Source organism: Fulmarus glacialis, unplaced genomic scaffold, assembly GCF_000690835.1.
Source record: "Fulmarus glacialis isolate BGI_N327 unplaced genomic scaffold, ASM69083v1 scaffold43852, whole genome shotgun sequence".
NCBI lineage: Eukaryota > Metazoa > Chordata > Aves > Procellariiformes > Procellariidae > Fulmarus > Fulmarus glacialis.
Genome location: NW_009198013.1, coordinates 7,050 through 23,804, shown reverse-complemented (window position 1 = coordinate 23,804; position 16,755 = coordinate 7,050). Strand labels below are relative to the sequence as shown.

Genomic DNA, 16,755 nt, shown 5'->3' with positions numbered 1-16,755 from the left:
CCTAGATTTTTGAACTGAACTAAAACCAGCTTTAGCATGTTTCAGGAGTCGGAAAATGAAGAAATGCTACTTTTATCTCTTAAGGGAGTCTTGCCAATTTACTTTTAAGTTGTTCACTGCTGAAATATTCAAAGCTGAAAGACAGAAGTCTTGAACTGATGAAGGGATGGTGATGAAATGCTTACTTAAGCTAACCAAATTGCAACATCCTGGAAAAGACATGCATCCTCCCACTCTGTCAGGTCGTGCTAAATTTTTCAGCTATCCTGCAGTAGAAAGTTATAATATAGCTTCAATATAGTATATATAGTATATACATATATTTGCCAATTTAATTGAACATATAGATTAATTGAATCTATATCAAAGATGCAATTAAAAAATTCTGCACATATTTTTGCAAGAAGCCTTGTTCAGATGCAACTTACATGTTCTGCTAGTAGGAAAAGGATAAACCAGGGATATTGGTTTCCTTTATGCAGTTCTGCTGTGCCTAGGACAGACTGTTTCAAATGATGTGTAGCCAAATGGTTCCAGACTATGGAATTTTTCTACCCTACTGCCAACTTTGTGCAAGCAAACTTTGCTTTGAAGTTCTGCAGACAGAATATTTCATTTATTCCCCAGCCTCATTTTCTCCTGCACATATGCAAGTCATTTTCAACACAATATTAAAGCTGCAATCACTGGGGCGGGAGGAAGAAAAAGAGAGAAGAAAAGAAAAGGAAAAAGCCCCCAAACTTATCAAAACTCATGCTTCAGGGCATAAATTGATTTTGTCAAAGAACCTAAAAGTGAGCTTCACCATAACCCTAATCTAATACACACAAACTCCACAAAAGAATACATCATATTTAAGTTTTTTTAAGCTCTCATTTGGCCATTTCATTCATCAAGCTTAGTGAGAGTCAGAGCTGTATCTCCCAAAGGCAATTTAGGCGTCTAGATTATTTAGCAGAATGACAGCATTACTTTTTCCCCCCCGAGAGCAAGCTATCCGGAGATTAGCTGACTTGCAATGATATATCACGTCTGCAATCTTTTTTAATAATATGTAAAGCTACCAAAGAAGGTTTTTTCCTCTAAAGCTACAGAATAGATTTAGTTCTGTTGCAGAAATTCTACTTTGACATTGTCTGGGAAATGAAGAATACTTGACACATCAATCCACGTTCCTCCACAAAATTCTATGGATCACATCCAGTTTTTGAGCAAGCCTGCCCATAAAACAAAGATGTTAGGAACTTTTTCACAATGACTCAGAAGCATTAGTTTCATTAGTAGCCTATTTCCTCCTCTGAATGCATCGCATGTGGTTCCCTGCTGCAACTCTCCATGCTTTGATAGCCCTGTACAATGCTGCTTGAACTCCATGCCACAAGGCAACACTGTAAAGAAGCTGAAAGCAAAGAGAACACTGAAAGAGAATCATCCTGAGTGAAAGAGTCAAATTGCCAAAAAAAAATGTCTGTAGCCACTTTTCATGACGAAGCGAGGTTATCAGTGGCATTTGATAGGGGCATACACTGAGACTTGTGCTGTTCCACATACTTTGAAAGTGCTCTAGAAAGTGATATTGGCAAGAAACATAACATTTATTGGCATACAAAGTTATTCAGGAGAGTCAGAATAAAAAATGAACAGCATAGCAATGCTGAAGAGACTTACACCCAGTGACTGAAGAACAAAATGGCAGATGAAGTTTAAATTAAAAAAGTGAAGTGACACAAATGGAAGGGGGAAGAGACAGAGAGACTTCAGTATTCGGACACCATGATAGCCTCCAAATTAGCCACCACCACACAAGAAAGACTGTGGAGTGACTATGGATGGTTTCTGAAAAAATAGGAGATCTATGCTCACAAAAATAAAATATTAAGAACTGTTAGCAAAGGAACTTGGAACACAAAATTTATCAATATGCCATCACATGAATTCATTGTGCAACCACACTCTGAATACTGCATGAAGATCTGATCATTTGATCTCAAAATTAGAACCATAAAAAGATAAAAAAGACAAAATGAAACAGTGGAAAAGAGACACAGAGTGTCTTCCGTAGGAAAGGAGACGAAGTATTAGGACTTTATGTCTTGGAAAAACCAAGAGGGAGATGTGGTAAAGGTTTATTAAAAAAAAACAAACAAACAACAAAAACAAAACCCACCAAAAGCACTAGTGATGAATTATTTGCTATTTCTCATAAAGGAAAAAGCTAGATAGGACCCAATAAAGTAATCAGATGGCAGTTTTGGTTTTGTTGGGGTTTTTTTGGGGGTACGGTGTGTTGTTGATTAAAAAATAAAAAAGAAGCACTTTCTTCTAACCACAGAATGCTGTGGAGCTAAAAACATCAATGTATTAAAAAAAGAGATTAGATAAATTCATTGAGCGCAGACAATAGAGATTAGTTATCACGTAATAGTAAAGGATGCAATTTGCAGCTCAAAACAAGCGTCTAAACATTTGGGGTTTTGGGGGGTTTTTTTGGTTGGTTTGTTTGTTGTTTTTTTTTTTTTTTTTTTTTTTTAAACTCCTGGAAGCTGGAAAGGTGTATGAATGGAACAATCCATCCATAGTTATCATGCCTAAAGAAAAGGATGTAACAAGCATCTGATAGGAGTTTGAGGCAGGATAATTAACTATATTTTTCTTCTCTCTGACCCAATACAATGGATCTTATATCTATCAAAACATTTAACAAAAAACACAGTTTAAACCCATCATGCTATGGAAACAAGGCAGGCAAAATACTATTTAAAAAAAAAAATCTGTCATGGTATAGTAAGATCTGTTAATAATGACAAGGTAATTGAGAGTATTAATTTGGATTACAAAGGCGTTAATTATCTATGTATAACAGCTTGAGAGCAACTGAACAGCTCTAGGCATCAATGGTTCACGAGACCTTTACAGCCAATTTTTCTCCCCTCTTCCCTACTTTTGAAGCGCAAAGTACCTTACACTTTGCATCAAAGCATACACATAATACAAATCACAACAGTTAGGACTCAACATTAAATATATGCATATTTACCAAGGCCAGTTACACACCTACTATACCAGCAATTTGCATTTTTGTATTCTGATAATCTTACTATGTTGTTTCTAAAGGTTTTAACCTTATAGTAAATATGCTATCTTACCTCATTCAATGCACACATGCGAGCAATAGAACCTATGTTGTTGGTGATGGTGACCAAAGTAGCTCTGGCCAAGTCCTCTTTACTGATGGAATCTCTCTTTTCTTTACTCATCATATGACCAAAGCTGTGTGAGGAAGATTACTCCTTTTAATAAGAGTTATTTAGGAGTGCTAAAAGCCTTTAGAAATTTTATCATTTAATAAGCTTGGATTTGATATCCATCAATTTGAGACAGATTTGAACATGAGAAAAGGGATCTCATTGGAAAGGCAGAACAATGAGCGAAGACACTTTTTCTAAAATAACTATAATTTAAATGGAAGCAAACTACATCAAGCATTGCTTGTACCTGTTTAAAAAAAAAAGAGTAAGAAGTAGGTGAAAGATCTAAGGACAAACCACATGATACATTCAGAGTGACATTTCCACATGGACGTAGTGCATAGTCCAGGGATTACGCACTCAGTTCAGCATACGCAGTAAGTTTCCCAAGGAACTCCTTAAAAACAGCTCAGTTAACACGTACCTTGAGGCTACAGCAGACCCCTGAAGGCCAAACCGCTCATAGTCTCCTCCATAAATATCTTTCACCAGCTTATCCACATTGGTGCTGTCTCCTTTTGCGGCCATTTCTAGTGCTTCTTCAAACGTCTCACAGCCAGTCAGCAGACAGCACAGGCCCAAGAACGTTCCTCCTCCAAGACTAGAAAAGCACAGTTCCTTCAGACCAGCAGCTTGAGCCAGCTTTTATCACAGCTCTTCAGACTCCCGTTTTCAACACAGTCTACACAGCTACCAACTATATCTTGCAACCCCTCCCTCAGAGAAGCAAAGGCAGACACCCTAAATTGAGTTTCTATTTAACACAAATGTCATCCAGCATAGTTTTAACTGAACCACTCTTAAGTCTTTATTATTTAAAAAAGAGAAATGATGCTAAATAAAGGGTTAGTTCAGAATAAGGTCCAATCCAACACCACAGATGTCAGTCTGCTATTTGTAGCACTCTAGCAAATTCTCCTTGTGCAAGAATAATTAGTCCGCAGATCACTTAAGTCAGTGATGAAAGAATAAACAGTGATCAAAGCTAAATATCTATGCAGGGCAGGCAGCCAAGACAGATCTTGTCCCCCTATCCAGTGGCAGGAAGCAGTCTGGTTGGTTCCTGTTCAAAACAAGGCTAGCATCAGCCCTGAATGTCTCAGCCCTCCAAAGAACTCTGAGCAAGGAGCAGCCACTTTACTATCTTGCATGGGCTCAAGTACAGTATTTACTGACTATAAATTTAGCAGGGAGTATTTGACTGTGCCTAACAGGTTGCTAACTCATTTCATTAAAATTCTACTTTGGACTCTTCACTCTTAACAGACATGAACTTCAACTTACTAACCTCTACATCCTTCCTCATTCTTTCTTAACCCTTGAGAAAGTTAGCTTATTTGCACTGATTGCAGTCACACTGATCGGAGCCACTGTAAACAAGAGGATCAGTGAGACACCACACTTGCACTGCACAAAAAAGCACAGGAGGTCAGATAGGAACACCATTCAGTCAGTGCTCTTGAATTATTAGGCAAGTTTTTCAGAACACACCTAGTAGCACTGTAATATATTCAGTATCTGAACAGTAGGAAGCTCTGCACACCATCCACAAGACAGTATTGATTTCATCATCTATGACAAGTCAGCAACCCACTGCAGTCATGTTTTTCCTTTCATAGTGGAAACGATCAGAAGCATATCTACAGATATCAAAAGGGCTATGCTTGAAAAACAACCAGAATTGCAAGAAAACCAATACCTCTTTCATTCAACTTGCATTCATCTGTATTGTATACAGAAAAATGGCTCATGGCTACCATCGTGGCAAAGATATGCCCTAGATAAGGCAACAGAAGACATATATGCAGTATACAGGAGAAACTTTATTAATATGTACCATGCACTGAAGAACAGAATGCAGCTTTGAAAGGACTATAGCAAATCCAAAAAGCTTCTTTGGTTGTTGTTTTAGAAGGGGATTTTTTTAGGTTTCTGTTTTGGTGGTTTGGTTGTTTGTTTTTGTTTTTAAGATTACAAGATTACTAAAAATGAAGTATATCAATTTAGTTTAAATGTATGAGGAAGAAGTGGGATAGATTTATTTGTATTTTTACTAGTAGTCTGGATGGACACATTTGTAACTAAAGTGGTCTCCTATAAGTAAGCACTGTTGCCACATCTATAAAGTAAGCTTAAACAAGCCTCAGGCTGTTTTTTGGCCTTGAGAACAAAATTCTGCATTCACATTACTGAACTCCTGAATTCCTAAACAGAGTAGTCAGATTTAAATCTCTTACTGAACATAGACCAGAAACCATTTCAACTCAGCTGTACCCTAGAAATCATTTCAGTGAGCACTAGCTGACCCAGGCTGAAATCATGCGGAGGACAAAGTATGAATACAGACAATCAGATTCTAGTCTTTACATGCTGGCATTCCTTAATTTCCCAGCATGGTCCAAAGACTAGTACAATCAGTAAGGAAACAAAAGATCTAGTGAAATTCCTCTGCCAAAATCCAGTAGTAGCAGGTAATTCTACAAAGTTTTCCTATATCCTGGATACATTCTAACTACTAAGAGGAGGTTTGTGTTGAGCCCAAACATTTTTATTTCACTGCTCTGGCTGTTGTGGTGGATCAAAGTAGGGAAAAGAAGATTCATTTACTGGGACAGCTTTATGTTGGTGATTCACAGCAAGAGGCAGGAAGTAGGTAAGAACACCAAGAAGAGACTAAGGCAGCTCTAAAGTTGAATGGATCAATGATTTCCCTGATGTACACCCCCCTCTCTGAAGGAATCCTAGGATATTTCCAGCCTTGCTACTGGTGGGCTTTTAAAAGAAATAGGAAGACAAGCACAATTTGGGTCTGCACCTACTAGTCACACTGTCTGGTTCTAGCTGTTCAATTATGAAGGAGAAAAGAAAATAGAATTAAAAGAACATAGAATTAAATTCACCTGGATCCTGTGACTCTCTTATAGTTGTCCTTAGAATACACAGCTAGGATGCTGACCCCTGAGCCTATGTTAACCAGCAGCATAGGATATGGATTATCAAGGCAATAAGGCTTTTTCTGGCACTGTTCAGGATCTGTAGGATTTTCAAAATAATAGCACTCTGGTTGGCCATTGAAACCAACAGAATCAACATAAAGGAGGCCCTGGATCAAACAGTCCAATTCATCCAGTTTATGGAGTTGTAGATCAGCAATCTGGAAAAGAACAACAAGAAATTAATAAACAAACATTTCCTAGAGTAATACAACACTGAGAAGGACAAAAGGCTCCACTGAAGCACTCTGATCACTTTAATAGTAACACATTATGCTATTTAAACAGTACAAAGATCTGTCTAAGCATGAAGTCCGAAATAAAAGGAGTTTGTTATCTGCCTGACAACAGGTACCTCCCAAAACAATGATGTGCTGCGCAGTAATGTCGTTTAGTTCCTTTGCCTTTGAGATATTCCCTGCTCTGCAAGCAGAAAACATTTCCCCCCCTTCAGTATTCTGAAGCAATAAATTTCTTTCCTCTCATCCCCATCCCAAGAGGAGCTGCGTTTTGCAGCTTTTGGACAGTATCTGACACATGCCTGCACAACAGCATTCCTCAGGATGCAAAGTGCTTTAACTCATCATCCAACTACATTTCCCAGCAATTTAATGAAATATCCAATAGAAGCATCAAGATCAAGAAACTTCAGTTAAAGAACAAGATAGTTAAAGCCTTACAAAGTGCACATGCTTATGTTAATATGCATTAAATATGCAGTGGATTATGCTTAAAAGATTTGCGGTTTTTTTAGTATTAGCTATTTCTTTAAATTATGATGAGCACTTTAAAATGCCTTACGAAAAATAGGGTATGCCCAATGTTTGGTGAAAAACAATATAAAAAAACCCCAACAAAAATATTGTCAGGCCTATGCCCCCAGCAAAATGTTCATAAAAACATAACTGTAACAGACGGCAGAAAAACAATTATAAGAGCTTAAAAAGGACATTCCTTCTGAGATCTCACAGGTCACCCATGACTGTACTTAAACAGACATGTCTACTTGCCATAGCATTCTGTTTACTAGAATTAGAAATCACATCCCTTTCTCGAAATAGGATACAGTGACAATCTGTAGAAAGTCTCCCTTCCAGATGACATTGAGTTTAGACTTGTGTTAGGGAGAGGAGAGGGAGAAAAAATAGTAAAGCTGCCTGTCCAAACCCTGAGGTCATTTGCATCCTCACACCTGCAAAGTAGGTCTTACTTAACTCCACTTTCTAGCAGAAAAAGCAACAGGGTATTAGGAACAAAAGGGAGTTATATAGCACAGAGCTGGTTCTTGAACATTTGCGTATTGCAGGATGTTTTTATAGCAGCTAATGGAGAAGATTACCTCCACTCACTACCTCCTATTTTTAATTCTGCAAGATTTATTAAGCCACTATAAAGAGGAAAGATATTTCTGTGGAACAGGCATGGCCAATAGGTTACATTCTTTTGAGCTATTTAAATCTCTCCCCTTAAGTTTTTTCTCTACTTGTACATAGCTCTAACTTGCCTTAACTGAAAGCTAAGACTCTTTGCATCTGCCCTTTTGTTATACTTGTTAGTCCTCAAATCCTGGAACCATAGAAAAGAAGTAAGACCAAAAAAACCCCAAACTAGCAGTCTCAAAGACCTCAGTATAGATCCAGTTACTCATAGGACAATAGAGACAGGTGGAGATCATTTCTTCTTGTTTCAGTATTTCCTCCTGTAACTTTTGCAACCCCTTCATATTTTTTTCTTGGTTACCACATGGCTACACAAATTACAATTACAGAAATGCAGCAAAAAAGACTGGAACCATTTGGCCAACAAACAAAAAGAATAAACACAAATCAGGAGAAAAGGTTTTTAAAGAAATGTTACAAAAATCTTAAGGCTGCTTTGCAAACATCTTGGATTTCAGCAATTTCTTGCTATTAGACTGGAAGGAAAAGCTCCAATCAAGAGAGATGCAATACAAGGCACTAACACAATAAATGCTTCATGCACTCTTTCTCACAATGGACATTGTATGGAGCCCACTAAATCATCATCATTAGAGGATTTATTTATTTTGTTAAAACCCAGCTAACATTGCACATAGCTAGTCAAAATAAGGAAAGATTCTATACTAACCATGATCTTTCTCTAGGTTATGTGCTGTACCATCTCAATTTCCTCATCTTACTGTATACACTAGATGCAGCATGACCAAAAACGGTCTAACACAGGTACAGCATGCACAAACATCCTATGAACTAGAAGCCTGCTACACAAAGACAAGTCATTAGCAGATTTATGGCCCCTACTGTCAGAACCTCTCTTCTCCCGTAAGCCAAATACCCAGCCACAAGCTGCTTTTGTCTCATCCATGTTATGCTTTCATAAACAGGTAAACATCCGTGAGAGACCTTGCAAGACACGAGCAAGCAATACAAATCTAAGAGTAAAACACTTCTGGTATCAGTGCAAAGACACAGACAAAATCCTTGTTTCTACAAACTCTCCAGTCAGCCCGCTAATTTTGTAAAGACAGAACAAAAGAAACTAATCAAAGGTTCTTTTTCAAGCACCAAGCATAGAAGTTCTATTAGGTCCAGCCCTCCACATATAAAAGACATACTAGAATTTGCTCTGCTTTTTATAGCTCTGTGCTATATTTAAGAGCTGATATACTGTAAGCAGAAAAGCTCTATTACTGCTTTCTTTCATGTAAGATATCCATAGCAGACTGAAAAACTATTTTCCTGCATTGTTGCAGCAGTCTGGTTTTCATTTTTGGAAGGAGCAAGACTGTCATCAATACTCCACGTCAATCCGCCTTCATTCAGAGAACTGTGAGCTCTGCAGCCACCAGATCTCTGAGGTTCCAAACAGCCCAGTGAGCCACCACTGTTCTTGTTTCTAAACACAAATCAGGGCACAGTTGCAAGAAATGTAGTAACCCAGTCTTATATAAGAAGCCATGATAAAGCCAGGGTCACAATTCCCAGTCCCTTTCCCTGCATATAGAACTGCCTTTTCTCTACTCGTTTCTTTGCTCACAATGACTCAAGCAGCAAAACCGCATCACAAAATAGATGTGCGTGTAAACATCGTAACCTACCACACTCTACTTGTCCTCATCTTTCAGCTGTTCAAACCACTTCTCCTTGCAGGAACTGAAGTTCACATGCAAAAATGCAAAACAAAAACGGGAGCTGTGTGTAGAAGCACATTTTAACTGGATGTTTTTCCTACAGCTTTTTACCAAATGCATTTGCAGGTATTTTCCAGCCCTTTACAATCCCTAATGTGAGGGCAGACAGCATAACGGTCAACTTATCCTGCTCTGCGCTCCAGTGCAGCACAGTGCCTCTCTAGAAAAGTTTTATGTCAGAAAGTTGTGCTATGAGAGGAAGAACTGCAGAACAAAGTAGGATACAGGACACTGAAGGGAAAATTTGATGGTTACAGGGAAACCATACATATATTTTTTAAAAGAACAATTTTTTTGCATTACAGCCAGACTGTATAAATTCCTCTTTATTTTAGGAGAGAGGAGGGAACAAAACACTTTGGACCTCAAGGAACTCTTCAGGACCATCAAAAGGAGGGACTTGGGACTTTAACCGTGATTACAAGGGGATGCAACACAGCAAGGAAGTACTGCACATGACAGTTCACACCTTAGCAACGAACTCCTGAAACCCAGCCGATTTCAAGGATACACAAAAGGTATGTTGTTACTGTGTACAGATGCTATTCTAAGGAGAATGAAAGCCCACCCTCTTGTTGTACACTTGCAAGAAGTCTGTTCAAGTTTAGGGCTTTTTTTTTTTTTTTTTAAATAATATGTATAATGTCAAACAATTTTTAGCTGTATTCAAGTACCAGACAGTATAAAAGGAAAAAAACGTGGTACCAACTTGCTGCTGCTTTGAAGTATGAAAGCACAGAAGTCAAAAGACTGGGGTCATGTTTGTTTCTGTACGGGTGAGTAAGTATTTCCACCTCAGCAAGGAAAACATGAAACAGCCCAGTCCTTTAGAAATCAGCTGAGGGCAGCCATGACATATTATACAGCAGAGCTGAAGCCTAATGGATCAACATTGGTGTGCAGACATCTTTTCAGTGAAGCTCCAGCCCATGAAAGATTTCACCCAGTTTGAATTTTCACACTATTACCAAGTTCTGGCAAGCGCAGGAATGTCCAAACCTAGATGCAGTTGAGTTCATCTGTTTTTTGGACTTTCAATCAGAAATACCATTTTTTTTCTGTAAGAAACTGTTAGGAACATAACGTCTTGCAAGTTTTTAATTATCAATTACAACAGCCTCATTTACTATATCACTCTGGCTTTTATATGTCTTCTGGGCATTGCTCCAGTTTTTATTTCTTATAATAGCTTACAGTCCAGCTTTTCCTTGCATCTCCCTCCTATTACCTCTCCTCCACTTTCATAAAGACGTACTTTGCTTCCTTTATATTTTGATTGTCTTCACCTCAACCCCCACCCCTGCTTCTTTCTAAGCTCAGATGAGGTACTCCCCCCAGCTCGTTCCACTCCCCGGGGCTGGGAAATATCCACTCACATTAAAAACAAGACAAAGTCTAATGCAAATAAAGGGTAAGCCCAACATTCGCTGAAGTAGAAGAGAAGACAGACTCTGCACCAGCTTTGACAAAAAAAGCACTAGTCTGGGATCCTCTGCAGCGGATCCACCCTCTCGCCCAGCTAGCTGCAAGGATCTCTTCCCTCTCTTGACAGGGAAAAGATGCACATTGCTTCCCCCCATTCCCTCTGAAAAGTTTCCTAGCTTCTTGCGGCAGTGGTAACAGAAGGTATCGTGGTTACTTCACCCGTTCTCTGGATGCCACTTTCAACTCCAGCCCAGTCTACACACTACAGGCCAGCACCTACAGCCTGAGCAGCAGTGTCCAGACTCCTCAAGCAAGTGAAGTGCAACAAGATTTTTTGAGTGTCTTACACTAACCTGGAGTTACACAGCTTACTCATCCTACAACACAGGACAGTGAGTTTATTTGTTTTAAGATAAATACAGTCTACAAGTCATCCACAAGCTTTCGGTTCATACCACAAAGTCAAGCGTTAGAATCAGCTAATAACTGGCACAAGGAAATCACTCTCCAACAGCCAGGCTTACTCTTCAAGCATTTTTCTTACAGGTTATGGGGAAGGTCAAGGCCTGAGTTTAAGTTTGTGCTGGTAACACATTTCCTTCCTCCCCTGCCCCAAATGTTCTTTATTAAGTGATTGATTTTTGGCCCAGGCCCTGCTTCCACTGAAGCCAGCTGTAAAATTTCTGTCAAGACAAGTCAGGTTCTGTAGGTGTCTGTTCAGGAAAGGAATACAAAGATCCCATCTTTGAGCCACTGCAATCAACAGGAATAGCCCTTTCTTCCCTCATCCCCCATGTATCCTTTACATTGAGTTGCTTTACAAAAACTGAGTGATAACCTAAGAATTTATTCCTTATTACATCAACAGCATACTTTTGTGCAAGTAATGTGTGTGTGCTGTCATAGAGAAGTCACAGAGTATAAAGAGATTTATATTACAGGTACACAAGCAAATAAGTCTATGTACTCCTTACTTTTACAGAAGTGATGTTACTTGAGCATTTACAGAATATGCGAGGTGACAATATGTAGTTGGGGAAAGGAGGGAGGATTACCAGAATTAGACGACAGATTCATCCATGCCTTAGTACCACTGATAGCCAAAAATAAAGTCAGCCAGCCATAAAGACCAGTCATTCAGAAAGGGGAAAAAAAACTGAACAAAAAACAAAACCAGGAAAAAACACCCTAAGCTGGAAACAGTCCTTTGAGTGAATTACTTACTGATGCTCTTCCATGAACATTAAGTATAACCATATGGTTGGTAAAATTACTTCTGTGATCTAGTTTAATGAATAGAGTCAGTTTTCCTATTCAGATCTTAATGAATCAAATGATTTGCCAGGCTACTGATCGTTATTGCTGGCAGCCACCGAGCAGTCCATGGAGACTTCTCCAGGTCTCCTCCTATCCAACACTGTGGATCACATGAGAGGGAGATCAGATAGCTAAACCTAGCTAGCTTTGTAGATTTAGTTGTCTTTCTATGGCACAGAAGACAGGCTTAAGGTAAACAGAAGATGCCTCCCTGTTTTATTGTATTTTTTAATACACAAAAGCAACAGAGATGTCTAGATCAAACCTATAACTCATTTAGGGAATCAGAATTAGACACTGGAACAGGCAAGTAACGACAGGGTGTTTGCTTGACTATTTTAAGGAGAAAAAGCTGCTAAAATCTTAGAAGGATTCCTTCTTTGGGATTTGAATGCTGTTTTGCAATATGTTGCATCTTTCATCCTAAATCTATGCAATCCTGAGAGTCCCGTAAGCATTTAGAAATACCATGAAAGACAAATAACTTAAAAGCATGTACATAAAGAAATAAAGGGCCAGAACAAAAGCATATTACCTGTATCAGTTTCTTGAGTTTCCTAGCATTTAGCCAGATTTTTTGATGAAATTAACAACATACACATACTTCAGTTTTTCCATATTACTTCTAGGTAACAGAAACAGTAACATTTAAAGCCTCCTCCGTGTAAGGCATTATACAACATTGAATCCTGCAACAGCATGATATTATACTTGGCACATGTTCTCTACTTCTACAGGTGCATTAGAGTGATCAAATATTTGAAATAGACATTTCAATGCTTTGAGAGAGCAATCCTGAAGCTGGTGTCCAATGTCAATTTACACTCAGCAGAACACACAGAGATAGCCAGCTGCTGTTACAATGGCTAACGAAGTGTGACAATTTAAGCACCAGTACCCAGGACACTCAGCCCTTCCAGAGAGATTAAGCAAGCAAACCTTCATGTAATGCACATGTATTTTGCTTCTGTAATACTCTGTGGATATTACAGTTTGAGCCAAAAAATACTTGGTATAAAGGAAGGTGTGAAACTGGATTGCTGTAAGAAGAGGTGTCCAAAGCACTCACTTAGGTGTGAATGCACTTCACTGATTGCTCTACATTACAAAACACCCCAGCCAGCCTTCATAGTGTTTTTCTTAAACTACCTACAAATGTTGCAGCACACAGAATGTTAACTAATACTGCAGAGATGTGGGATTTCATGCCTAAGTCCACCAGTAATTTGCTATGTGACCTCACATTTTTGTACAATAGCTAGCAAAACAGCCCCAACTTCAGTTGCTACATCGATTACATTGCAGCTGAGATAACAGAGACTAGTCCCTCAGTGTAAATTGCATATTTACACCAGATAAAGCCAAAGCTTTGGAGAGAAATGCCTAGCTGTGATAGCCACCAGGTAACTTCCAGTTCAATTCTACAGCTGTGGGAGCGAGGGACATGAACTTACTTACTAAGTAAGCAACTCTAGCTGCTATTACATGATGCAGGAGAGATGAATTTGGGAAGACTGACCATTCCAAAAGGATAGTCAGCCTCTTCAGAAAGTCTCAAAGTGACCTCCCATTGTCACTAGAAAACGTGACCTGAATCATCCCCCGGACACATGGAAGGACGCTCGAAAACCTGAACTGAGGCCACACTGACTAGCACTAGAACCCATCTCCTACTGTGGTGCCAACATCCTTAGACAAATTCGAGATGAACTAAAACTTTTGAGGACTCAATGATCAGTACACCCTAACACGTGAGGGACTTGCAATCAGCCTAAAGGATAAGAAATCTGGCATTAGTAGTGGACTACTACAGCAACTCAGAAACTTGATAGTCCTTGATTAGACTAGCTGCCTCCATGTCCAACATTTACTGAAAACAATTGGACAACAGTGTAACAGCTGCAATTCATGTTGATCTCTTACAGCATTCTCTTTCCCCCTTAGGATCTTGGTCATCTGGTAGGTGAGGGGTATTGACAAAGAGAAAACCTCTTGTACTGCAGGAATGGATGCTTGGAGTTAAAAATGAAGCACACGAAGCCAAGGACTGCAGTCAACGGCAGTTGGTAAATCAGTATGATAGCTCCCTAGACTGAAGCAGAGACAGAAAAGCAACTGATGCAACCTGTTATATCCAGCAGCCATCCCTTGCCCTCAAGATCAGGTCAAAAGCTAGGGACAGAAGTGTCAAACCTGCCTGCCAAGTAAATCATTCACATTAATCTTAGTGAGACCGCTCTGGTACAGGCAGCCTAGTCATTCTTTTACAGAAAATAAATGGAGATATGCCCCAGTAGAGACATATACACAATAGGCAACTGCCTCCCGAATGACTATTTCTCTCTAATGCAGTTTGTACAACAGCTCTCTAAGCCTCTGTTGCCACAATCAATTTTTGCAGTGCACTCTAGTGCACTCATTCGGCAGCTAGAACTCTTGCTGAAGTTTATACAAATAGCATTACTTCAGATTTACATCAGGTTCTGGACCTCCCTGCAGAGGTTATTTTTAAATTCTAGGGGATCTGGGACCTCGTCACCTCATGAACTGCCTTTCTTCACATGACATACTCCCAGAACGGAAATCAAAAGCTAGCTGCTATTGTCATGCTTCCATACATTGTTTCTCCCCCTGCTCCTTGCTTGGTCTTCCAGACTCTTGACTTAATCTTCTGCTTGAAGATTAATACAAGGGGAAGGGAACCTGAATCTAACCTCCAGCCTGTATGGTTTAATTTCTGGTTTTCCAATAGATATCCAGTTTGCAAGATGGATACCTGTAGTCTCAGCTGATTATGAAGCATCTGACCATCACAGCTGTACTCTAAAAAAAACCCATTTACTGAAGACATCCTGCACAGTAATACTTCAGTAGAATCCCCAGCATGTAGAATACCCACCCCTGCCTCCTCCATGTTCTCAGCAATCCCACCAATTAACAAATGTGAATTGATTCTGTTAGTCTTAACCAGTTCGGGTGGACAAAAACCCATGTTATTTTCTCCACAAGTTTTAATAGAAGGACTCCCATGATGTTTTCCCAAAGTACTTCCCACTGAACCTATATGAACCATTCACATACCGTTCTAAAGTCCTCCTCAAACTTGTAAGCTCCACCTCCTGTGGCACAGAGTGTAGTGTGCAAACTGGAGAAGTTCTTTTCACTACCCATCTGTATGAACCTGTGCATGGCACAGCTGGGAAAGCGGATGAAGTGCAGGTTTCCTTTGCGTCCACACATAGTCAAATTTTTCAGTTCAAGATGGACATCGCGAATGCCAGTTTTACCATAGGCTGTATTGGAGGTCAAGTATTTCCTAATGCTTTTCAGGTTTTCCACCTCCTCCTGTTCCTCTTCTGCCGTAATGTCCTTAGGTTCAAAGTAGACCAGTTTAACCAATGTTCCACCGATATCCATTCCAAACCATGGAAACGCTAAGGACAAGGGGGTTGGGGAGGAAGAAAGAGAAAGTCACTATAAATATACAGGTTAGCCATATCACTTAAAACATTTGCTGAACGACAATTCAGTGCAGTCACAGTAGCAGCATCTGCTCCTAAAACCTGGTGGTCACATACATGTCCAATTCACATGTATTAAACTCCTCTAAGTTAAGACTTCATAAAGCCTCAGTTAAGAAAAAGAATAAAGAAAATCTCAAGATACTCTTCTCTGGAGAAGGAGGTTTTAATAAAATGAAAATATTTTTTCCCAGGAAAACATTTTACTCTTCAGTCAGCACCTCTTGACAGAGCACATTTACTGCATTTCACCCAGTCTGACTCCTGGCACCAATTCTTAAAATAGGCTAAGGAGGGGAGGAAGAACAACCAACCAAACAGAAGAACAAGATTTCTCAAGTCACGTCCCCACTGTGTAACATCTACAATTGCCTTTCCAAGACCAGTCGGAATTTCCACAGTCACAAGGCTCTGTCTGAAGAGCAGCAATACATAACTCTCCCATTATGCTGGGAGTCTCCAGACTTCAACCCACCAGAACTAGCAGCTCTGTTGGAACTACACCACCTGCATATATTAGCAGAAAGAGAATAAGCCGTTATAAGTTCAGTATTTACCACTGACAGTCCTTTCCTTTGAGTATAGACTCTCTTTGCTGGTATATGTGTTATCCTATCATACAACTATACAAGAAATGCCACTATTTGCTTCTCAGCATATATATGTTTGCCACAGCCGGCCTAGGTCTACCAAAGCCTTTGTTCTGTTAATAGCAAGAAAAAATTACTATGGAGAACATGCAGACAGAAGATACTAACTAAAACAGGTTGGTCTGCCTGCTCTGCTTATATATACATGCATAAATTTTAAATAGTAAGCCAGGTAACTTTATGAGGCAATAAGAAGCGAGAATACAAAATCTATACACAGGTACTGCAGAAGGAGGCAGCTAGTAATGTTTCTTAGAGAAATTAAATCAAAAGTACTGAGTATGTGGCTAACATCTAAGATACATTTCTAAAATAGCGGTCACACAGTCACCTCCCTGCTTTTAAGGAGAATCAGGCAGACTTGCTAGAAATGTGATTCTACCAATTAGGGCATCCCAACTTAGTACTGATACGAACTCCAAACCATGG

At 39.3% G+C, this 16,755-nt stretch overlaps 1 protein-coding gene across 1 annotated transcript; it reads right to left on the bottom strand.

Moving 5' to 3' along the window:
- Positions 1–3,146: 3,146 nt before the first annotated feature.
- On the bottom strand, positions 3,147–15,583 carry LOC104069181 (pantothenate kinase 1; the record flags this gene model as incomplete). Its single annotated transcript, XM_009572759.1, has 4 exons — positions 15,237–15,583; positions 6,149–6,402; positions 3,673–3,849; positions 3,147–3,270 (listed from the first exon to the last, which is right to left on the bottom strand). Coding segments are annotated over exons 1-4 (891 nt in total), but the record flags the coding sequence as incomplete, so codon positions are not given.
- Positions 15,584–16,755: the final 1,172 nt, after the last annotated feature.